This window comes from Corylus avellana, chromosome ca5 (genome assembly GCF_901000735.1).
Source record: "Corylus avellana chromosome ca5, CavTom2PMs-1.0".
NCBI classification, from domain to species: domain Eukaryota; kingdom Viridiplantae; phylum Streptophyta; class Magnoliopsida; order Fagales; family Betulaceae; genus Corylus; species Corylus avellana.
In genome coordinates, this window is record NC_081545.1 from 29,138,974 (window position 1) to 29,157,288 (window position 18,315).

At 36.1% G+C, this 18,315-nt stretch overlaps 3 protein-coding genes across 3 annotated transcripts; 2 read left to right on the forward strand and 1 right to left on the reverse strand.

Moving 5' to 3' along the window:
• Positions 1-731: 731 nt before the first annotated feature.
• Positions 732-7,595, forward strand: LOC132181061 (caffeoylshikimate esterase). The gene is made up of 9 exons (XM_059594111.1): positions 732-893; positions 1,030-1,229; positions 2,591-2,620; positions 3,649-3,775; positions 3,953-4,099; positions 6,220-6,350; positions 6,421-6,558; positions 6,795-6,893; positions 7,353-7,595. The coding sequence occupies exons 1-9, from the start codon at positions 842-844 to the stop codon at positions 7,578-7,580; spliced, it is 1,152 nt and encodes a 383-aa protein (XP_059450094.1). The 5' UTR covers positions 732-841; the 3' UTR covers positions 7,581-7,595.
• Positions 7,596-9,363: 1,768 nt separating this feature from the next.
• On the forward strand, positions 9,364-15,452 carry LOC132180635 (protein ABA DEFICIENT 4, chloroplastic). The gene is made up of 6 exons (XM_059593526.1): positions 9,364-9,725; positions 12,904-13,120; positions 14,088-14,188; positions 14,621-14,749; positions 14,837-14,925; positions 15,182-15,452. The coding sequence occupies exons 1-6, from the start codon at positions 9,681-9,683 to the stop codon at positions 15,306-15,308; spliced, it is 708 nt and encodes a 235-aa protein (XP_059449509.1). The 5' UTR covers positions 9,364-9,680; the 3' UTR covers positions 15,309-15,452.
• On the reverse strand, positions 15,433-18,296 carry LOC132180634 (uncharacterized). The gene is made up of 4 exons (XM_059593525.1): positions 17,995-18,296; positions 17,619-17,892; positions 17,319-17,518; positions 15,433-15,793 (listed from the first exon to the last, which is right to left on the reverse strand). The coding sequence occupies exons 1-4, from the start codon at positions 18,222-18,224 to the stop codon at positions 15,439-15,441; spliced, it is 1,059 nt and encodes a 352-aa protein (XP_059449508.1). The 5' UTR covers positions 18,225-18,296; the 3' UTR covers positions 15,433-15,438.
• Positions 18,297-18,315: the final 19 nt, after the last annotated feature.

An 18,315-nucleotide genomic window follows, 5' to 3' on the forward strand; every position in this document is an offset into this window, starting at 1 on the left:
TTGTTTTTTTATTCACCTCTTTTCTTCTAAGGGTTAAAAACCCCTTAGAATAGATCCTAGCGGGTAGACCGAACTACCACATATAGTTTAGCCTTGGTCTACCCAGGTAAGCCATGTCCTTTCTTACGTTCATTTTTGTAATGAATAGTGATTTTTGACACATTGGCATGCTTGAATAATAAGTACGCCGGTATTAAAATATTATTTTATATTATTTAAATATTATTTTAATAATATTTTAACATCAGCGTGCTTACTGTTCAAGTACACCGATGTGTCAAAATCACTACTCTTTTATAATAATTATCCCAAAGAAAGCCAACCTGGGTGGTCCTTCATTACTTATTGCTTCACTAATTGATGAATACAATTAATCATATTAATTACTATAAATATGTTTTTTTGTTACGCATAGTAACCAATATTCTGTTTGGTTGTAGCCAGTAAAACGATGACACCGCGGCTCAATATCATATTCATGGAAACGCTCTTTCCTTTTGGTTTGGGCCTGTAGCAACCAAACAGGTCCCCTCTCTCGATCGTACCACACGGTCCACACCTAACCCTCATCCAAAATCTCCAATGAAAAAATCAAGCACACCTCGTTTGAAAATGGCTTTTTGTTTTTTAGTCTTTTAGAAAAAAATATTTGAAATTATTTTTATCAGACAACCCCTCTCCAAGCAAAAAAAAAAAAAAAAAAAAAACTTATCTTTATTGCATTTTTAATTCCCAAAAGTTGAAAGCATCTCCCACTAAGATCGCATCTTCAACGCATTTGATTGGCCAAGTAGGATCTGGATTTCCTTTTCCAAAGCAAAACCATCATTATAAACTCCACATGGCTTTGAAACCCGCAAACGCAAAGCTCTACAGGGGCCACCTTGTAGACGGTAGTACACTTTGACAAACACTTGGAAAAAAACAGTGCATATAAGTAGTACAAAAGTGTTTCGTGTTTTTCTTGGCTTCACTGTTTCTGGGTTTTCTTTTTTGATGTTTATAAGACGTGGTTTTGGATTGGTGTAGACTTTGGGGCTAGGGTTTGGTCTCAGTGGAGGAAGAAAGGGAGGAGAGAGGTGATGGCACCGGTTGTGAGGAGCTTCCCTGGGGTTGGCGAGGAGTTGCAGAGGCTTTTGGAGGCTAATATGGACGAAGTGCCCGCCAGAAGGCGCGCACGCGAGGCTTTTAAGGATATTCAGCTCGGGATTGACCACATATTGTTCAAGGTAATGCTTTTTAATTTTGTTGGTTTTCTGTTGCATTGGTTTATTGCATGGCTGAATCAAACTTTGTAAATTATGTTCGTCATTTGTGTATGTGTTAGTTTATTGTGTCATAAATCGTTCAGTTCAAGCTGACTTATATATATATATATATATATATATACAGGGGAAATACAAGCTATATGGTTCAGAAAGTTGCTCTTTTTTGTGATATCGTGTGAAAGTTGAGTTCCACGTTGGATGGAAGGATTATGAGGCGTGTATCAGTAGTCCACATTAATTGTATACTAGACGAGATTGGATTATATAAGTGGCTTTATGGAGCTCAAATTTTAATTTTAACTAGTCATTTTGGGTATAACGTTGATCTGGCCAGTGCTTCCCTGAATTGTGTCATTTTACCCAACTGAAGTTTATTTTTGGTTCATAAGTTAAATGTGAATGATTGTAAGGGGGTTGCTATATTGTCTTTGGGGTTTATTTTATTTTATTTAATTTTTTAAAATTTAATTTTTATTTTTTTCGAAGCACATGATTCCTACAGGCAAATTTTAACAATTTGAGACTGAAAAGAGGTTAAAGGATGTGATGTCGCCCTCAAACTACATCTAATGATGGTCCTGAGGGAGTTGAACTTAGGATCTTTTGTTTTTTGTGTGTATACGAATTTGCTTTTGGGTTATTGGTTTCTTGCATAATTGAGTCAAATTTCTTATTATTTTCTTATTATGTCTATAACTGGTGTTTCTTTGTATATATTTGCTGGGGTGTGTATACTTGTTTCTATTGTTGTCTTTTCTGTATGGACAAGTAAATAATGGATGTGTGTAAAGGATGGAATTTTAATGGCTGTGTGCAGAGGTGGAAAGATTGGTTTGGTTTGCATTGGACTGATTTGTTTCTTGTTCTGGGGAGGTTGATTGAAATCAGAATTTGATAATTGAAATTGGGGTTTGTTCATGGTAGAATTGATTATTTTTGTGATTGGAAGTTCATAATCTGTATGATTTATTGACCTTAATGACCACTTAGGGATGATAGCTAAAAGGGAATTTAGGATTGAGACTATTGAGGAGATTGCTCTTCAGTGGCAATGGGTGGAGTTTGTAATCATTTGTTACTTGAAAAGATTATCAATTTTCTTATTGCTTCACTCTTTCTAGTCTGCATGAATGCACAGACAACAAACTTCGTGCATTGTTTGTATATAATACACTTTAAAAATGCATCAATTTACTCAAACAGCTAGTTGTGAGAGAACATTCTTCCTTTGAGATTATATGTATTACATTTAGTGCAATGTTGACTCTCATTCAAATGTTTACCGAGTAATATTGATTACTTCATATTTTACTGTGTTGCAGACGCCTTGTGATGGACTAAAAATGAATGAGGTAAGAACTCTAGACTTAAGTTTGTTTATCTGTGAAATTTCACTTGCTTTTTTCAAATTTAATTCTTGGGTAGGCATCGTACGTATAAAATGGAGTTGCTTAAGGCTTCATAATTTGGATGTTTTGCTTTACTTATGGTATCTGAAGTTAACTATCAGAGTCACTGCAACTCAGAAGTTCATCTCTCCCTACTTCTGAGCGGGCAAGCCTTTGTTTGCTTTGCTTAAACAGTAAAGTTGCACCATGTTGATGTCAGAAGGTTGAGGTTTGTTGCAGGTTGAGAAAGGGTAATGTGACCAAGAAACGGTTACTCTGTGCTTAAGAATCTAACTACCAGTTGTGGAAAACATTTGCTAATGCAGCTGAATAAGGGTTATTATATATGCAGAAAACCGCTCCTCTTTCGTAGGTCCCCCTTCTTATCCTTAAATCGGGGAGTTCTCTTTCCTGTAATAATTGGGTTGTGAACCTTCATTCTAGTTTATTACTTTTAGTGATAAAACTTAGTTTTAGTGAAAATATCTTTTTTGTTTGTTCAACTATTTTTTTACTTGCTAAATAAGGTGCAAAATAGTTATTGTTGAATCGCTAATTGCCCAAAAAGCTTAAGTTGATAGAAAATGATAAATTTAATTATTTGATTAATATTTTAGTACTTCCCTTCATGTGTGTGGCCTGACAATACATGAAATATTTTGAGTAAAAAAGAGGTAAAAATTGACAAACCCAGGCTTTTGATCTAATACCATATTGACTCACCAAGTGTCCTAAAATCTTACGCTAATAGATAATAGTGAATTTAGTCATTTAATTCATATTTTAACTATATACCAATTAATGACCATTGGTAACTTGAACTTAGCCAAAAAAAAGGGGCAACAAGAAACTGTTCACCTTTCTCTCTCTCTCTCTCTCTCTCTCTCTCCATTGTGTTTTCTAGTTTGATCATTTAATTCTACTTTGGCGGAAGTGACTGCTATCACCATTCTTTTCTATTAAAGATCGTCTATTTGATATTCTTTGTACAGTCATATGAAAAGAACTCTAGAGGATTGGAAATTTTTTCAAAAAGTTGGCTTCCAGGCACCTCTCGCCCGAAGGCAATGGTGTGCTATTGTCATGGTTATGGAGACACTTGCACATTTTTCTTTGAAGGCACGGAGCTCTTTCTGTTTTGTTTCGTGTTTTTTTTTTTTTCTCTCTCTCTCTCTCTCTCTCTCTCGCTTTTATTTTTATTTTTATTTTTAAGTGACCACTATTAGATAGTGTCAAGCACTGGTCGTAACCAATCTCTGGACTTAGTTATTAACTTGGTCATGGCTTTGTTGGCAGGAATTGCAAGAAAGTTGGCATCATCTGGATATGGAGTTTTTGCAATGGATTACCCGGGATTTGGTCTTTCAGAAGGTCTCCACTGCTATATTCCCAGCTTTGACAGGCTTGTTGATGATGTCATTGAGCACTACTCAAAAGTCAAAGGTAAGCTATATTGTTTCATGTCATTTTTGTTGAATCTTTTTTTTTAATAAAACTTCTTATTACTTATCAAAAAAAAATTTTTGTTGAATCTTTTTGTAGCAATGTTTTTTCTTTTTCTTTCTTTTATCTTGGAGAGAAAGGTATGACTAGGTTTTTCTACGTGGAAAGCTGGTTAATTTCTTTGTCTGCTCAATGAGTCAGCTTTTCATCTTGAGGTGTGACTTGCATTTTGAAATTGGGGTGAGAGATCGAGCACTTTTCGGTCCTGAGATATTTTTGAAGGTTGAAATCTGGAAAGTACATTTTTTCCTTTCAGCTTCTTATCATCGTTTTTCTCTGCCTTTACCTATACGCCGTGGCCCTGGTGTCATTCTTCATCGCAAACACAATATTCATGGCATTGCAATTCCCAGTGACAGAGAGATTGAATCATGGCTATGTGACGTTTTAAGCTTTTGGGTGGAAAAAGTGTTACGCTTTCAAGCCTTTTTTTTTTTTTTTTGAAAAAAAAAAAAACATAATTATCCTCGAAATCAAAACTCTATAAAAACAGACCTTCGGCTTATCTTCTGTTGGACTGATCAATTATTTCATCCCTAAGGTTTGGTGGCCTAAGGGTTTGTGGTTTGTTGTGTGGCCTTCATGAAATAGGGTGTTGAGATTTGAAAGCAATCCTTATAGCTAGTGGCAAGCTGTTTATGATTAGAAGTGAAGTTGAAATTCCTATATTCGTAAAGAGTCAAATGTAACAAATATGGAATCTAATCAAGCTGCATGGGAAGGAAATCATCAAGGTTTACCTTTAGTTCCCAATCCCTTTAGATGTTAATTCTAGTGACAAAACCGAGTTCTTAATCGTGGGTTGGACAATGGCTATTCATGGCTGCTTTTCCATCTATTTTGTCTCTTTGCTGCAATTTTTCTTTTTATGTCGTCTCTTGGCTGTGTTAGCTTTCTTTGCTTGTCAACCATGGTGTACCTAAGAGAAGTCTGAAATACATTTTTGGTTCATGAGATTAGGTGTAGGTCTGGTTTTCAACCCACAAATGTAAAAAAAATTCAGTTGTGTCCCTCAAAATTTAAAAGGTAGTGATGTTGTCATTCCCTTTATCAGCTGTGAATTTCATTTCAAATTATGAACTTACAACATCAGTCTTCTGTTAATCACGCTTGCAATTCAATTTGTATTTGATAGACAGAAATCATTGTCAGGGACAAAATTGATTTTTTTTTTTTTTAATTTATTTATTTTTAAACTTTCGACCCAGTGGATCTCTTTCATATAAATATTTTTGAGGCTAGTTGGTCAAATCATATAGACCTCCAAAGAGTCTTATGTTCTGTAAATAGATTTGCTACTCTAGAGTTCCTTGCCTGAACCTTTTTTTTTTTTGACTAATTATAGGTTTATGGTAGAAATAAGTTTCAAATTGGAAATATTCAGAATCTGTTTTCCCATGTGCGCATAATGTGCGTCAAGAGAGGAAATATTTGATTTAACTTCTATTCAAGTTGTGAATTTGCTTCCTTTATATGGAATAATTCCTTCAACATGGGGGGCAAAAGCTGAGCTTATCCTTGTAGCTTTCTTTGCTTATGAGTTCCTCCTTTCTCGAGGATAAAGAGGCCTAAGAATCTAGAAAGTGCCTAGTTAAGTGTTATTTGGTTAACATAGTATAGGAAAAACAATTGCATCTTGAAGTGAAAGTGTTTTCTACAGAAAGTCTGCAAGACATTGATTTGGGTCATTTGGGAGCGAAAGCATCATCTCCTGCCGTCACTGGGACCAAGATAATGATGAATTTGCATCTTGTACTAACATCTCATTCTTCGAGTCTCATAGATCTGGTAATCATGACGTTTTGGCTGAGAGGGGAGCTTCAACATTCTTATCTTTTCCAAGGGAGAATACATCTTTCATTTTATTTCTTTGATTCATGTTCCTGTACTTCTATTCTCTTTTTTTGGGTGAAGGCCTTTTCCTTTTTGGCTGAATTTTTTATTGCATACTTAATGTAAAAGTCTAACTGAATGATCTGTGTATGAGCTATCATGTTATTCATACCATTGGTTATACTAGTTTGTTCAAACTGAATTGATTTGATTAAGTTAAATGGCAGAGAACCCCGAGTTCCATACTCTCCCGAGCTTCCTCTTTGGTCAGTCTTTGGGTGGAGCTGTAGCTTTGAAGGTGCACCTAAAACAACCTAATGCATGGGATGGTGCCGTTCTTGTCGCACCTATGTGCAAAGTACTCTCTCTGAACCTACGTTCAAAACCCTACTTAGATTGACCTGCTATTAACTGATATTTTTATGTAGATTGCAGATAACATGGTCCCACCGTGGTTGCTCACACAAATCCTGATTGGTATAGCTAAATTTCTTCCAAAGCAGAAGTTAGTTCCACAAAAGGATTTGGCTGAGGCAGCATTTAGAGACTTGAAAAACAGAGAGCTGGTTTGTCTCTTTGCACAAAATAGATAATTCTAAGAATAAAAAAGATAAGATGTTTAGTCTTGTAGACTAATGATATAGGAGGCTTCAGTTTTCTGTAATATTGGCATCCATTCTCTCTGCCTTAAATTGCTGTTTTGTACTAGTCCATCTGTTTTTGTGTGTGTGATCGATTGGTTCTTATCATTGTGCGATGGACCCTTTCAGCTAAAATGTTTCTAATATTTCTCTAAATGCAGACAGCGTATAACGTTATTGCTTACAAGGATAAACCACGCTTAGGGACTGCAATGGAGATGCTCAAAACCACTCAAGAGATAGAACGTCGATTGAAAGAGGTAAGCTAGTTTTCCGACTTTCTCTTTTGTGACATTTATAAGATATTTGAATTAATCGGACCTCTGTTTTAACATTCTCAAGATTGGATCTTGGTCAGTCTGTTTTGTGCTCCCGTTTTCCTATTATTTCCAAGCTCTAATGCTACACATATATAACATAACTTATTCATGTTGTGCTAATGAGATAATGCAAGGCAAGATTCAATATGGCCTTTTTTTTTTCAAGATGTATCTTTGAATATGCTTCATGGGTATGTGCTACAGATCTGAGTCATGGGAAATAATCTTCTTACTAGATTCGTGTTTGGGAGCTATGGCTTCAGCTTATTTGAGAAGAGAAGTTTTGTTTTACCTGGAAGTTTCAGTCAAAATCAGAATAGTTTTGTTTTCTTCTGAAATGAGTATTTGGAATTGTAATTATATTAGATGAATTGCGACTCATAATTGCTGTAATTACAGGTCTCTCTGCCGTTACTGATCTTGCATGGAGAGGCTGATAATGTAACGGACCCATCTGTGAGCAAGGCCTTGTATGAGAAAGCAAGCAATGCAGACAAGAAGCTTAACCTTTACAAGGATGCCTATCATTCTCTTCTTGAAGGTGAGCCAGATGAAATGATAATTCGAGTGTTTAATGATTTAATTTCTTGGCTTGATGACCACAGTATAAAAAATACTTCCCTCTGATCATTTCTCTCCCTCTTTTTCTCGTACAAAAGTTTTTGTTCTTGTTTTTTTTTCAAATAAGCTTTGGTTGTAATTGAATGTAACAAAATTGTCTAGCGCATTGCATTTCTAGTATTAATTAATAATTGTATCAATCAGACAATTCAGATAAATATCATAAATTCATAGCAAATTTGTTCAAAAACTTCTCTTGTTGTCATGGGCTGGATAAGTCTTTTGGATCTTGAATTTCTCGTTCTTAAAATACTGCTTTTTGTTTTTCTATTTCCAAAATAAAAATATTAACAAACAACTCAAACACAAAAATAATTGTTACCTTTACGTCATATTAAAACACTTTTTTTTTTTTTAAAAAAAAAAAAAAAATCCTCAAAACACATGAACAAACAGAGCATATCCTTTTTATGATGCTAAAAATTGCGTGTTGAAATGATCTAACAGAAGGGGTTAGGAGTTTTCATGGGTTGATGCAAGATCCATCAAAAATAGAGAAGAGTTCACCCGAGATACGATACCCTTTCCCCTGCGGGTGTATTCGAAAGGGACGAAAACACAAACTCAGCCGATAAATGATTATTCGTCAAAAAATCAAAACAAACAAACAAATCGCAGTGCAAATGAGATATGAAACGTTATCCGATTAAATTTGGCTTGATTTCTAGTGCTACCTTACTGGCTCTTTCTATGAGCTAGACAGCAATTTCTCCCTTTTTCTTTTTTTTTTTTTTTTTTTTGTCCCCCATCAACTTTTCTTAGGTGGCATTTTTATATACTAATTTTTTAAATTGTAAGGAGAATATTGACAAAAAAGGACAGAATTGCACGTTCGTGATTTTTTTTATTTTTTATTTTATTTTGCAAAAAAGAAGAGTTTGTGAAAAAAAGGAAAAATAGAGGAAATTGTAAAATTTACTTGAAAAGTGCATAAATTTATTGGAAACAATGGAGTCATTTATTCTAAAAATAGAGAAATGAGTGGATTTGGTTTGTTTTACTTTTTAGGTTCTGCAAATTACGAACAAAGTGATGGTGATTTGGGTCCCGAATTCAAAACAATCCAAGGAAAATAAAGTAACAAAATTTCTTACAAATAGGGTAGTAAGAAATTCTTCAAATTCAGCTTTTAAAAGTGACATGTGTTCTTTTCACGTCCTAAAGAATTTTTCATATGCTAAAAACCGCATGTGACTTTCAAATGTTGGATATAACAAGAACAGAAACTTAACAAAATGAAAAGTTTGTAAACTCAAGAATTGAGAGAGAATTTTCTATTCGTATTGAATGAATTCAGTTTCTTACATTTAGAGTGTATATATAGCATATACTAATGGCTAACTACATAACAATAAAGTTGTTATATACAAACTAACTTAACAGAAAGGAAACTAATTCCTAACTATTCTAACTGCTTTTCAACAATCAGTAGCAGTTCATGGTTCTGCGAGTGTGATCGATGGCAGTTAATAAAGTGATTGATCGCAGTTACAGAAAGTTTTATTATTGTTTCTGTTAGTACAATCGATTGCACTTACTAAAAGCGCTCAATCGCAATTATAGAAACTCAAAATGCTTTGAGTTCCTAATAAGATATGAAAATTCTCATAATTTATGTCGTAAAAATAACACATTAGTGATGACAACATTAAATTTCTAAAAGTAGGATGATTTACATTTACATAAATGTTTATGATTGATCTATCTGTATCCAGCTGATCAATAAGATATGTACAAGTTGCTGACATTGCACATGCCCAACAAAAACTATACACACCAAGTCACCAACAGAAGGAGGGATACCCTCACTGTTCAGGGCTCTAAAGTTTTCTATCTGGCCACTACCGCTGAGAAAGAGATAAAGTTTGGGCAAGTGGGGGGGCTTGTAGTGCTTCCATGCCAGACTTAGCTCTTAGCTAGTGCGCAATATCCCCATCTTTGCCTTTCTCTCTATCTAAGCTGCGTGTCTGTACTGCATTGCTCTGAGTGGGAAAGCTGTCCCCTTTACCGTCATGGACTCTGCGTTTTCTATATAGTAATAATATATTGGCTCATGAAGAAGCCATTGCTGTTGTCTTCGTTGTCAGCCATCTGGGTCTTCAAAACATGGGCTTCTCTTCTCGCCTTTGCCTCTCTCCAATCTCACTCAAGGTTTACTTTTTCTGCTTTTCAAGCATTGATTTTTCTTTTTTCCTTCTGCCTTTGCCAGTTACAGTTTTGTGGCTAGGTATAGTTTGTCCAAAAAAGTGAACTTTATTGTGCAATTTATACATCTTTCCCGATAAAATTTTCTGCTAGATCTGAGATGGGTGTTTTCCCCATATGATATCATAAAGTGATAGATTGTGCATACAGTTTTGCTTCTCTTTGTAATGTCAAATGGGGTTCTGATCATAAAAACCAGCCACTTTAGCATGGGATGTACTATAAGTGTTTTACACACATTTCTACTTCTTGGCATCTTGAATTCTGTATTTGATATCCATTTTCTTTGCTTGATTGAATTGGTTCATTGAGTTCTGCGGACAATTTTGTGAGCAAATTCATAACTGGGAGTGGAGAAAGTCAAAAGTGGCAGCCATCATCGTATAAAATCTGAAATTGGTGCATTTTGCGAATACTTAAAAAATTGATCCTATCCCATCGGCTGTGGTGAAGGTTCAAGCTTTTGCAATAGCCCTGGTTAAGGTGATTAATTTGTTCCTATGCTATAAAAATTATAAATATTCATTCCATTCTAATAAGGGGCCAAACTGGTTGTCAATAACTTATACACGCAATAACTTTTTAGAGTACTTAAGACATATCGTATTTACAGTCTCTGATTTTTATGCCTGCATCTTTTTTATCTTTAGGCCCATTTCCAATATGCAGTATAGAAGTGTACCTTTGATTTATATAATATAATGTATAATGTTTCGTTGGATGGTGATTGGTATTGTTGATTACATGGTCATGCATGTGCTTGTTGCTCAATCATTACTTGATGTGGAATTTTATTTCCTCTCACGTTTTTAAATAATATTACTTTGGTGTCAAATATGTAAGAATCTCTCTCTCTGAGCATGTTGTGTTATTATTCTCATAAATTATATAATATTTGACTAACTGCTAGATGGGACCTTTCCTCTATTTCGAATATCAGTGAGATTGACTTAAAAAAAGAAGAAGAGAATATCAGTGAGATAAGTACATGTAATTTCTTTGGTTTTAAGTTCTAAAGTGACATTTAAAGTAGAATTTCATGAACGTTCTGATGCTCTGTAGTGTTTAATCATGTCATCAGTTTTAGTTAGTTTCTGAGGTTGATTCTTCTTGCAAGGAGGGTGTCCTCTGTGTTGTCACAGTGAATGCCCCTCTCATCTCAACTCCCCATGCGAGAAAAAAATGTAAAGCCAGATTGGGTTAAAAGATGCATGTATGGGTTTTGACGCCATACACTATTTCTGGAAATATCCCACCTTCTTTTGCATACAACATGCTTATTATGTGTGATGCAGATTGTCATCAAATCTGTACCTTGGATTACATTCTACTGTGTTTTGAGGCCATTTTGGTCTTGAAGGTCAATCTTCGCAAATCTTAACTAGTTGCAGTAGGGGAGTTTCCACATCAGGAAGATCTAGTCGATTGGCCCAGCTGCATAGTTTCTTCTCTTCCTATGAAATATTTGGGTCTTCCCCTGGGGCTAGTTAGAAGAAGATATACTTGTCTCGGGCTGGTCGCCTTACTCTTACTAAGAGTATGTTATCCAGTTTACCGACGTACTTGTCCCTTTTTTCCTTTACCAGCTAGTATAGCTTGGAAATTGGGGTGTCTTCAAAGAGACTTTCTTTGGGACGGTCCAAGAGGTGAGCCTAAGTTTCATCTAGCGAACTGGAAGACTATTTGTTCCCTAGTTTCTAGAGGAGGGTTGGGAGTTAAAAATCTCATGCTGTTCAACAAAGCTCTTATGGGGAAATGGCTTTGGAGACTCATGCAAGAGGAGAATTCTCTTAGGTGATTGTTGAGAAGTATGGGATACAAGGAGGGGAATGGTGTTCAGAGGAAGCTTGAGGGCCCAACGGGGTGTGCCTTCGAAAGAATATTTGGAGTGGCTGTAGGAATTTCTTCGATTGTGTTTCATTCAAGGTTGGGGAAGGCTCCCGTATCTGCTTTTCGCAAGATCTGTGGTGCGGAGCAACTATTATAAGTGTTCATTCCTTGAAATTTATTTGATAGCTTGCGAGAAAGAGGCCTTGGTGTCGGATTTTTTGGTTTCTTCTTGAGCTTTTACTCATGGAAATTTGAGTTTCACTTGGGCAATTCGAAATTGGGAGCTTGAATCTCTTGACTCTTTTCTTAATTTACTATAATCCATGAAGACACATATGGGGGAGGCTGTTAGAATGTTGTGGACCCTAGCTAGAATCATGGCTTTGAAGTGAAGAGCTATTACAAATCTTTATAGTTTGAAGAGCCTTGCATGTTCCCCTGGAAATGTGTCTGGAAGGTTAAGGCCCCGTCCCACATGGCTTTCTTTGCATGGACGGTAGTCGGTAGCTTTGGGTAAAATCTTCACGGGAAATAATCTTAGAATGCGGGGTTTCATTCTTGTAAACTAGTGTTGCCTTTGCAAAAAGAATGAGGAGACCGTTAATTGTCTTTTTCTTGATTGTGAGTACATTAGTGATCTTTGGTACTTGGTTCTCAACAGGTTTGGAGTTTCATGGGCTATGCCGAGTAATATCCTAGAGCTACTTAATTGTTGGAAGACTCGAGGGAGGGGTCCGGTCCTCCCAAAGAGGCTATCTGGAACGTTATTCTTGCATTCCTTGTGTGGTGTTTTTGGAGAGGAAGGAATCAGCACTTCTTTGAAGACTACGAGTCCAGCGTGCTTTGTTTAAAATCCTCGGTTTTGAGGTCTCTCTTGGATTAGGTTGTAGTCTTTGATCCTAATTTCTCGTATTCGTATATGTTAAGTCTTGGTTTTTTTTTTTTTTTTCCTTAAGATTTTAGATGCTTGTAAAGTGTTTACCTCTCTTGTATACTTTTCGTGTTCGAGGGCTTTGCCCTTTTCTTTCAATAAATTATTATTCATAAAAATCAGTTTTATGCTTTCTCTACAAGGGTAAACAATGTAAGCAACAATATGCTTCTCTATCCATCTTCCCATTTGTATATATTTTTTATTGGGCATTATCATTAGCTTTTGTTACACTACAGAGTTTTAGCATGATAAAACACATAACTAACCCTATTTCTTGATTTTCTCACTTTACTGACTTCGTGTATATTTCCTGAACTTGCGGGCATCCCATACACTGAAGTCTCAAATTTCTTTTTTCAGATTGACCTCTTTGGGCAGTCTATAGGACCTTGGCGGGATGTTAGAACAGGGTTTTCTCTAAGAAGTAATGGCTCTGAACTTTGTGGCCAACGGGTTGCGAGAGTGGGAGTCGACTTACACTGTGAATGGAGTTTCGTAGGAGGATCAAGAGTTATTTTTAAACCAAAACTTGCAAGATGTGCTCTTTATCAAAAAAGCTCGGGAGTATATGCTTCATGTAATCCATTTTCTCCCACTTCTACTACTTAATAGTTGCTACTGTAGGTGCTATTCTTCAAGTTGCATAGCTGATTTTAATCCATCTTCTTCCATTATTTATTTGTTTTAGGAAAGTCTTGAGAGGGGTACATGAGATGAGAAATTAGGATGGAATGTTTGAAGAAAAAACCTCGTGCTCCATCATATTTTTTGTGTCATCTATATATGTATGAAAACAAAAATGCATAACACATGTATGTATATAGAGGAATGCTAGGCTTACAAACAAGATTTTACAAACTAACTTTTAGAACATGATGTGGCACAACATGATTGGAAATGAGATAAATTCAACTTTTGAGAAACCCAATCATATTGTGCCACATCATGTTATAAAAGTTTTTTTGTAAAATTTGTTTGTAAGCATAGCATTTTTCATGTACATATACCATATAAGATGCAGTTCACATACTGGAGAACAAAATTGAGCAAGAAAAAAATTGAGCAAGACTAAAGAAAGATGTAAATGAGATTTGGAACTGTTATTAGTTCCTTGAGAAAAATGATGTTCATTTAACATTCTATGCATTCCAGATTTAAGATTTGATAGACTATTGCAATGACATTTTAAATGACTAATATAAGCTAGTAAATTCGTATTCCTTTAAAGGCTCCTTCAGCATTCCAGTTTGCAGCTTTCTAGTGTTGGCGTTTTAGGTTTATCCATATACTTCTGAATGAATAGAGAATCCATCTAATTTAGTTTATTTTCTATTTCGGTTAATACATGGACTTTAAATTCGTCTAAAATTAATACTCATCTAAAGGCCAGAGATGAACTGTAATGCCTCAAATATTCCAATGGCATTTTACACGCTATTATTGTGAGCTTGAGCAGAAGCTCCCTTCATTGTTTGTGTCAGCGATGACTTTCTTGTTCCTTATGCTGTGTTGTCTACCTATCTAGTCTTTTATTCATTTTGCAGGGTTGTCAAGTTCTCAACTTGCTAGCAGTGTTTTTTCTTTGGGAACAGTAGCTGTTCTTCCATTTTATACCCTCATGGTTCTGGCTCCAAAAGCTGAACTGGTATGTTTCTTATATAAATTGAGATTGGTATTAATTGTCATGCTTCTCTCTCGGTTCTTCATTTTCTATTTATCATGTAGATCATACAATTTCTTCATGAGTTTTGCATATAATTCCTGCATTGATGTGAAGTTCCAGATATGTAGATCAATGCTTTATTTTTCTGAAAACTGCATTGAATTCATTTCTGCTGCACCAGTTGAATTTCTTAATAATTTATTTTGTCTTTCGTGGATCACATGATTCTTGTAATATCGGGTGCTTATCCCTTCATTTAGACCTTACTTGAATATTATATTATTGATTCATGAATTTCTATTTTTGTCATTTTCTTGCTAAAATCACATATGTTCCACTAGGTTGTAAATCCATTTTATTTTACCTGTGCTTAATATCAACTGAAGCTCCTAATTATTTTAATCATGCATCCAGACTAAAAAATCTGTGGAAAGCAGCATACCCTTCATTGTTCTTGGACTTCTATATGCATATCTATTATACCTTTCTTGGACGCCTGAAACAATCCAGATGATTTTTGCAAGTAAATACTTGCTGCCAGAGGTGTGTGTATTACTACACATTTATATTTTATTGAAAGAAAAAATTGGATTATTCTCATACTTTCTTTTCCTGTGTAACTATGTGCAGCTGCCTAGCATCGCAAAGATGTTCTCAAGTGAGATGACTTTAGCTTCTGCATGGATTCACTTGTTGGTTGTAGATCTCTTTGCTGCAAGGTCTTTCTCTCTCTCTCTCTCTTTGTAGTTAGGGTTGGCAATTTTTAACATGACCTATGAACTCAACACGAAATTAGCTGGTTAAGATTGAGGAATCTGACCTGTTTAATTAAATGGGCCGGGTTAGAGTTGACATATATAGTCTTATACCCATGCCTCGATACGACCAGATCCCGACACGCAATTTGTAGTTCTCACATTTTATTGATTTTTTTTTTTTTTTTGATAAGTAGTTCTGACACTTTGTTGAATACAGGCAAGTTTTTATTGATGGGCAGGAAAATCAAATTGAGACTCGGCATTCAGTTTCTCTCTGCCTGCTTTTTTGTCCCATTGGAATCCTTACTCATTTCATCACCAAAGCAGTGAGCAAAAGTTCCTGAAGTTCCTGACAAGGCATGCTCATGATTCACTTTGCAGAATCAATCAAGCAATGGATTTATGAATTTGAAAATTTTCGAAACTCTAATTGGAATGAATATTGTTTCAACATCGTCATCAGATATTAATGAATCAGCTTTCTTGTTTCCCTTGATCAAATATTACATGACTTGTCAATTTGTCTCTGTTTGGATTCAAATCATCACAATATGGATATACATATAATACTTCTTCCTTAAGTTGTATTCCAAACTTCTGATCAACCTTCTCCTTGACGGTAGCAAGGAGGTCAAGCATGTCTTGAGAAGTTGAGCCACCAAAATTTATGAAGAAGTTGGCATGGATGTTGGACACCATGGCTCCTCCCACTCTAAAACCTTTTAATCCAGCTTTCTCAATCAACTCAGCTGCTGCAACTCCCAAATGGCAAGGATTTTGGAACACTGACCCAGCACTTCTTTCCCCCATCGGTTGAGATACTCTCCTCCTGTAAATTAGACCACAACTTTAAGCATCTCCTAGTAAACAAAATTCTTCAAGGAAGCGTTTAAATTTTTGGGAAAAAATGCTGTAGAGGTCTCCGAGGATTAATCTTTTAGCAAATCACTCTTTAGAGTTTAAAATTGTTTAAATCACTCCTTAACGTATGTGCAGTATGACACGTATACGTAAGACCGAATCAAACACCAATTAATTAGTTTCACGTGTACAAAAATGCCACCTCAGCTTACCACATGACCAAAGAAATAATTACAAAAAAAAAAAAAAAAAAAAAAAAAGAAACCCCTAAAAAAGATCTATTTTAGTTTTGTCCCCTCCCACCTGAAATTCTAGTTACACCTTGAGAGGTGGCTCATCCCCCACCAATGAACCTACGAAGGCGTGGGTGTGGATGGGTTAGATCTCACCCACTAACAATAGGAGGGTGTGGAAGGGCGATGCATCGTAGTGTAGTGAGAAATAGAATTTACAAGCACAATAACTCGAAACTCTTCTATAATCCTAGAAGACTAGGAATTATAGGAAAACTAAGTAAAAACTCACGATTCCTCGAGCAAGTGTCTAGAGAGGTCTCTGTCCCAATCTCCCATGACTAATCACAAGTTCGCTTGAGCAAATATCAAGCGAACTTTCTATACCAAATTTTTTTACTTCTATTGATTACCCATTTTGACCTAGTAAATGTTGGAATTTGATTTTTTTTTTTTGTTTTTTTTGTTTTGTTTTGTTTTGTTTTGTATTTTTTTGTTTTGTGAAATACAAAATTATAGTCCTTTGAATCAAGTTTCCTACACCATCAAGCTTTCCTTCATTAAATCACTAGATATGGTTGTTTTACTCCTACTAGCCTTCAGTGTGGGTTGGGCAAAGCCTTTTGCAAGTGAGGGTTGATCACCCAATCCATGCATGCCCTCCATGCCTTTTGTTGATTGGTGGGTGGGGGACGACCTAATCATGCCCTCTACCAACCAACCAGTGAAAGACTTGGGTTGGGCGTATCCATCATACTAGCGAAGGCGTAACGGAATGCTACGTGGTTGTTAGAGAGCGACTCACCTATATCCTCTATTAGTAAGGGTGTGGGTGAGGCGACGTGGGTGAGTTGCCTCACCCACACCTTCACCCTCGGAGGGTTGATGGGAGGAGACTGATCCACCTACCCTTCTGTTGGCGGAGGTGAGTGTATAACGGTTGGTTAAGTGGCCACCCACTCACCTCTCTCTCCCTCATTTTCTTTTCTCTTATTTTTTTTTCCCTAATTTTTGGTTTTTGGATTTTATGTATTTTTTTCAAGTGGCATTTATGTGCATGTAAATTACTAGATTTGGCGTAGTTTTACGCTTACGTATCAGTGTATCACAATTTTCGTTAATAACCCTAACAGTATACGAAGGGAATGATTTGATAACGGAATATACTTATAAGAAGTGATTTGGCCAATTTAATATGATAAAAGATTAAACTTCAAAAACCCTCTACGGTATTTCTCCCTAAATGTTTTTAAAGACCACCTTTTTAGATACTCCTGTAGCCTTTTCTGTGATGATCCTGAGGGGTGCAGCCGGAATGTGACTGCAACAATGGCTGCCAAGTCTTCCATATATTGAAATGAGGATGACCGGTAGCCAAAGTTAAGATCAATTTTGCTAAGTGTCTGCAACCTTCCATCAGTTTTTATAATGTCAATGCTATCAACAACATCAGCAGTCTCCTTCAAACACAAGGAATATTGGTAACCCATTTTAGTCCTTCTATCGTGAAACACTTTCAGAAAAAAACCCATTTCTTCAAAAATTAGTAAAAGAATTTACCTGCCCATTGGCTCCAGCGTTCATATAAGCTGCTCCCCCTACAGTCCCAGGAATTCCTCCGGCAAATTCAAGGCCTGTGAAACCTTCATTCGAACACTTGATGCCCAATTTATTAAATCGAAAACCGCTTCCAACTCTGTAAATTCCGGGTTCATTCGTCTCCAAGAACTCAATCCGGTTTAGAATAACACAACCATCAAAACCCATGTCGTCAAAGAGGCAATTTGAGCCTTTACCAATAACAACGAATCGTATGCAATGCTCATGACAGTATCTGCATTATTTTAAGAACGAAAACCATACAGAATAGAGTGAAGCAGACAGAAATGAATGTCATTTAAGACCAAATAAAATGATTCAGAAAACGAGAATGTACCTGACAGCAGAAACAAGCTGGGTTTGATTGTAAACCTGGACGAAATGATTGCAAGGGCCTCCAATGCCCCAAGTGCTTAGATCCTTCAAGAGCTTCACGCCACGAATGAATTTCAACCCATCCCGCTTCTGGGTTTGCTCTTGTTTGCTGAAGCTGTAGCTGTGTTTGCACACAAAGGAGACCGAGTTCCTTAGCGGCAGATGGCAATTGTGAAAGAGAGGGACTGACATGGAAGGGTTCTCGGCGAAGTTCGAGCTCAAACGTTGAACGACAAATATGATTTTTGATAGAATTTCAAAGAAAATTGAAAAAGGATTTATG

Coding starts and splice junctions, on each gene's coding strand:
- LOC132181061 (XM_059594111.1), top strand. CDS start 842: ATGGCTTTGAAACCCGCAAACGCAAAGCTCTACAGGGGCCACCTTGTA. Junction 1,230..2,590: donor TTGACCACATATTGTTCAAG/GTAATGCTTTTT, acceptor ACTGTGTTGCAG/ACGCCTTGTGATGGACTAAA. Junction 6,351..6,420: donor TTGTCGCACCTATGTGCAAA/GTACTCTCTCTG, acceptor ATTTTTATGTAG/ATTGCAGATAACATGGTCCC.
- LOC132180635 (XM_059593526.1), top strand. CDS start 9,681: ATGGGCTTCTCTTCTCGCCTTTGCCTCTCTCCAATCTCACTCAAG. Junction 9,726..12,903: donor TCTCTCCAATCTCACTCAAG/GTTTACTTTTTC, acceptor TTCTTTTTTCAG/ATTGACCTCTTTGGGCAGTC. Junction 14,750..14,836: donor GTAAATACTTGCTGCCAGAG/GTGTGTGTATTA, acceptor AACTATGTGCAG/CTGCCTAGCATCGCAAAGAT.
- LOC132180634 (XM_059593525.1), bottom strand. CDS start 18,224: ATGTCAGTCCCTCTCTTTCACAATTGCCATCTGCCGCTAAGGAACTCG. Junction 17,893..17,994: donor CAGCTTGTTTCTGCTGTCAG/GTACATTCTCGT, acceptor AAAATAATGCAG/ATACTGTCATGAGCATTGCA. Junction 15,794..17,318: donor CTACAGGAGTATCTAAAAAG/GTGGTCTTTAAA, acceptor TCTAATTTACAG/GAGGAGAGTATCTCAACCGA.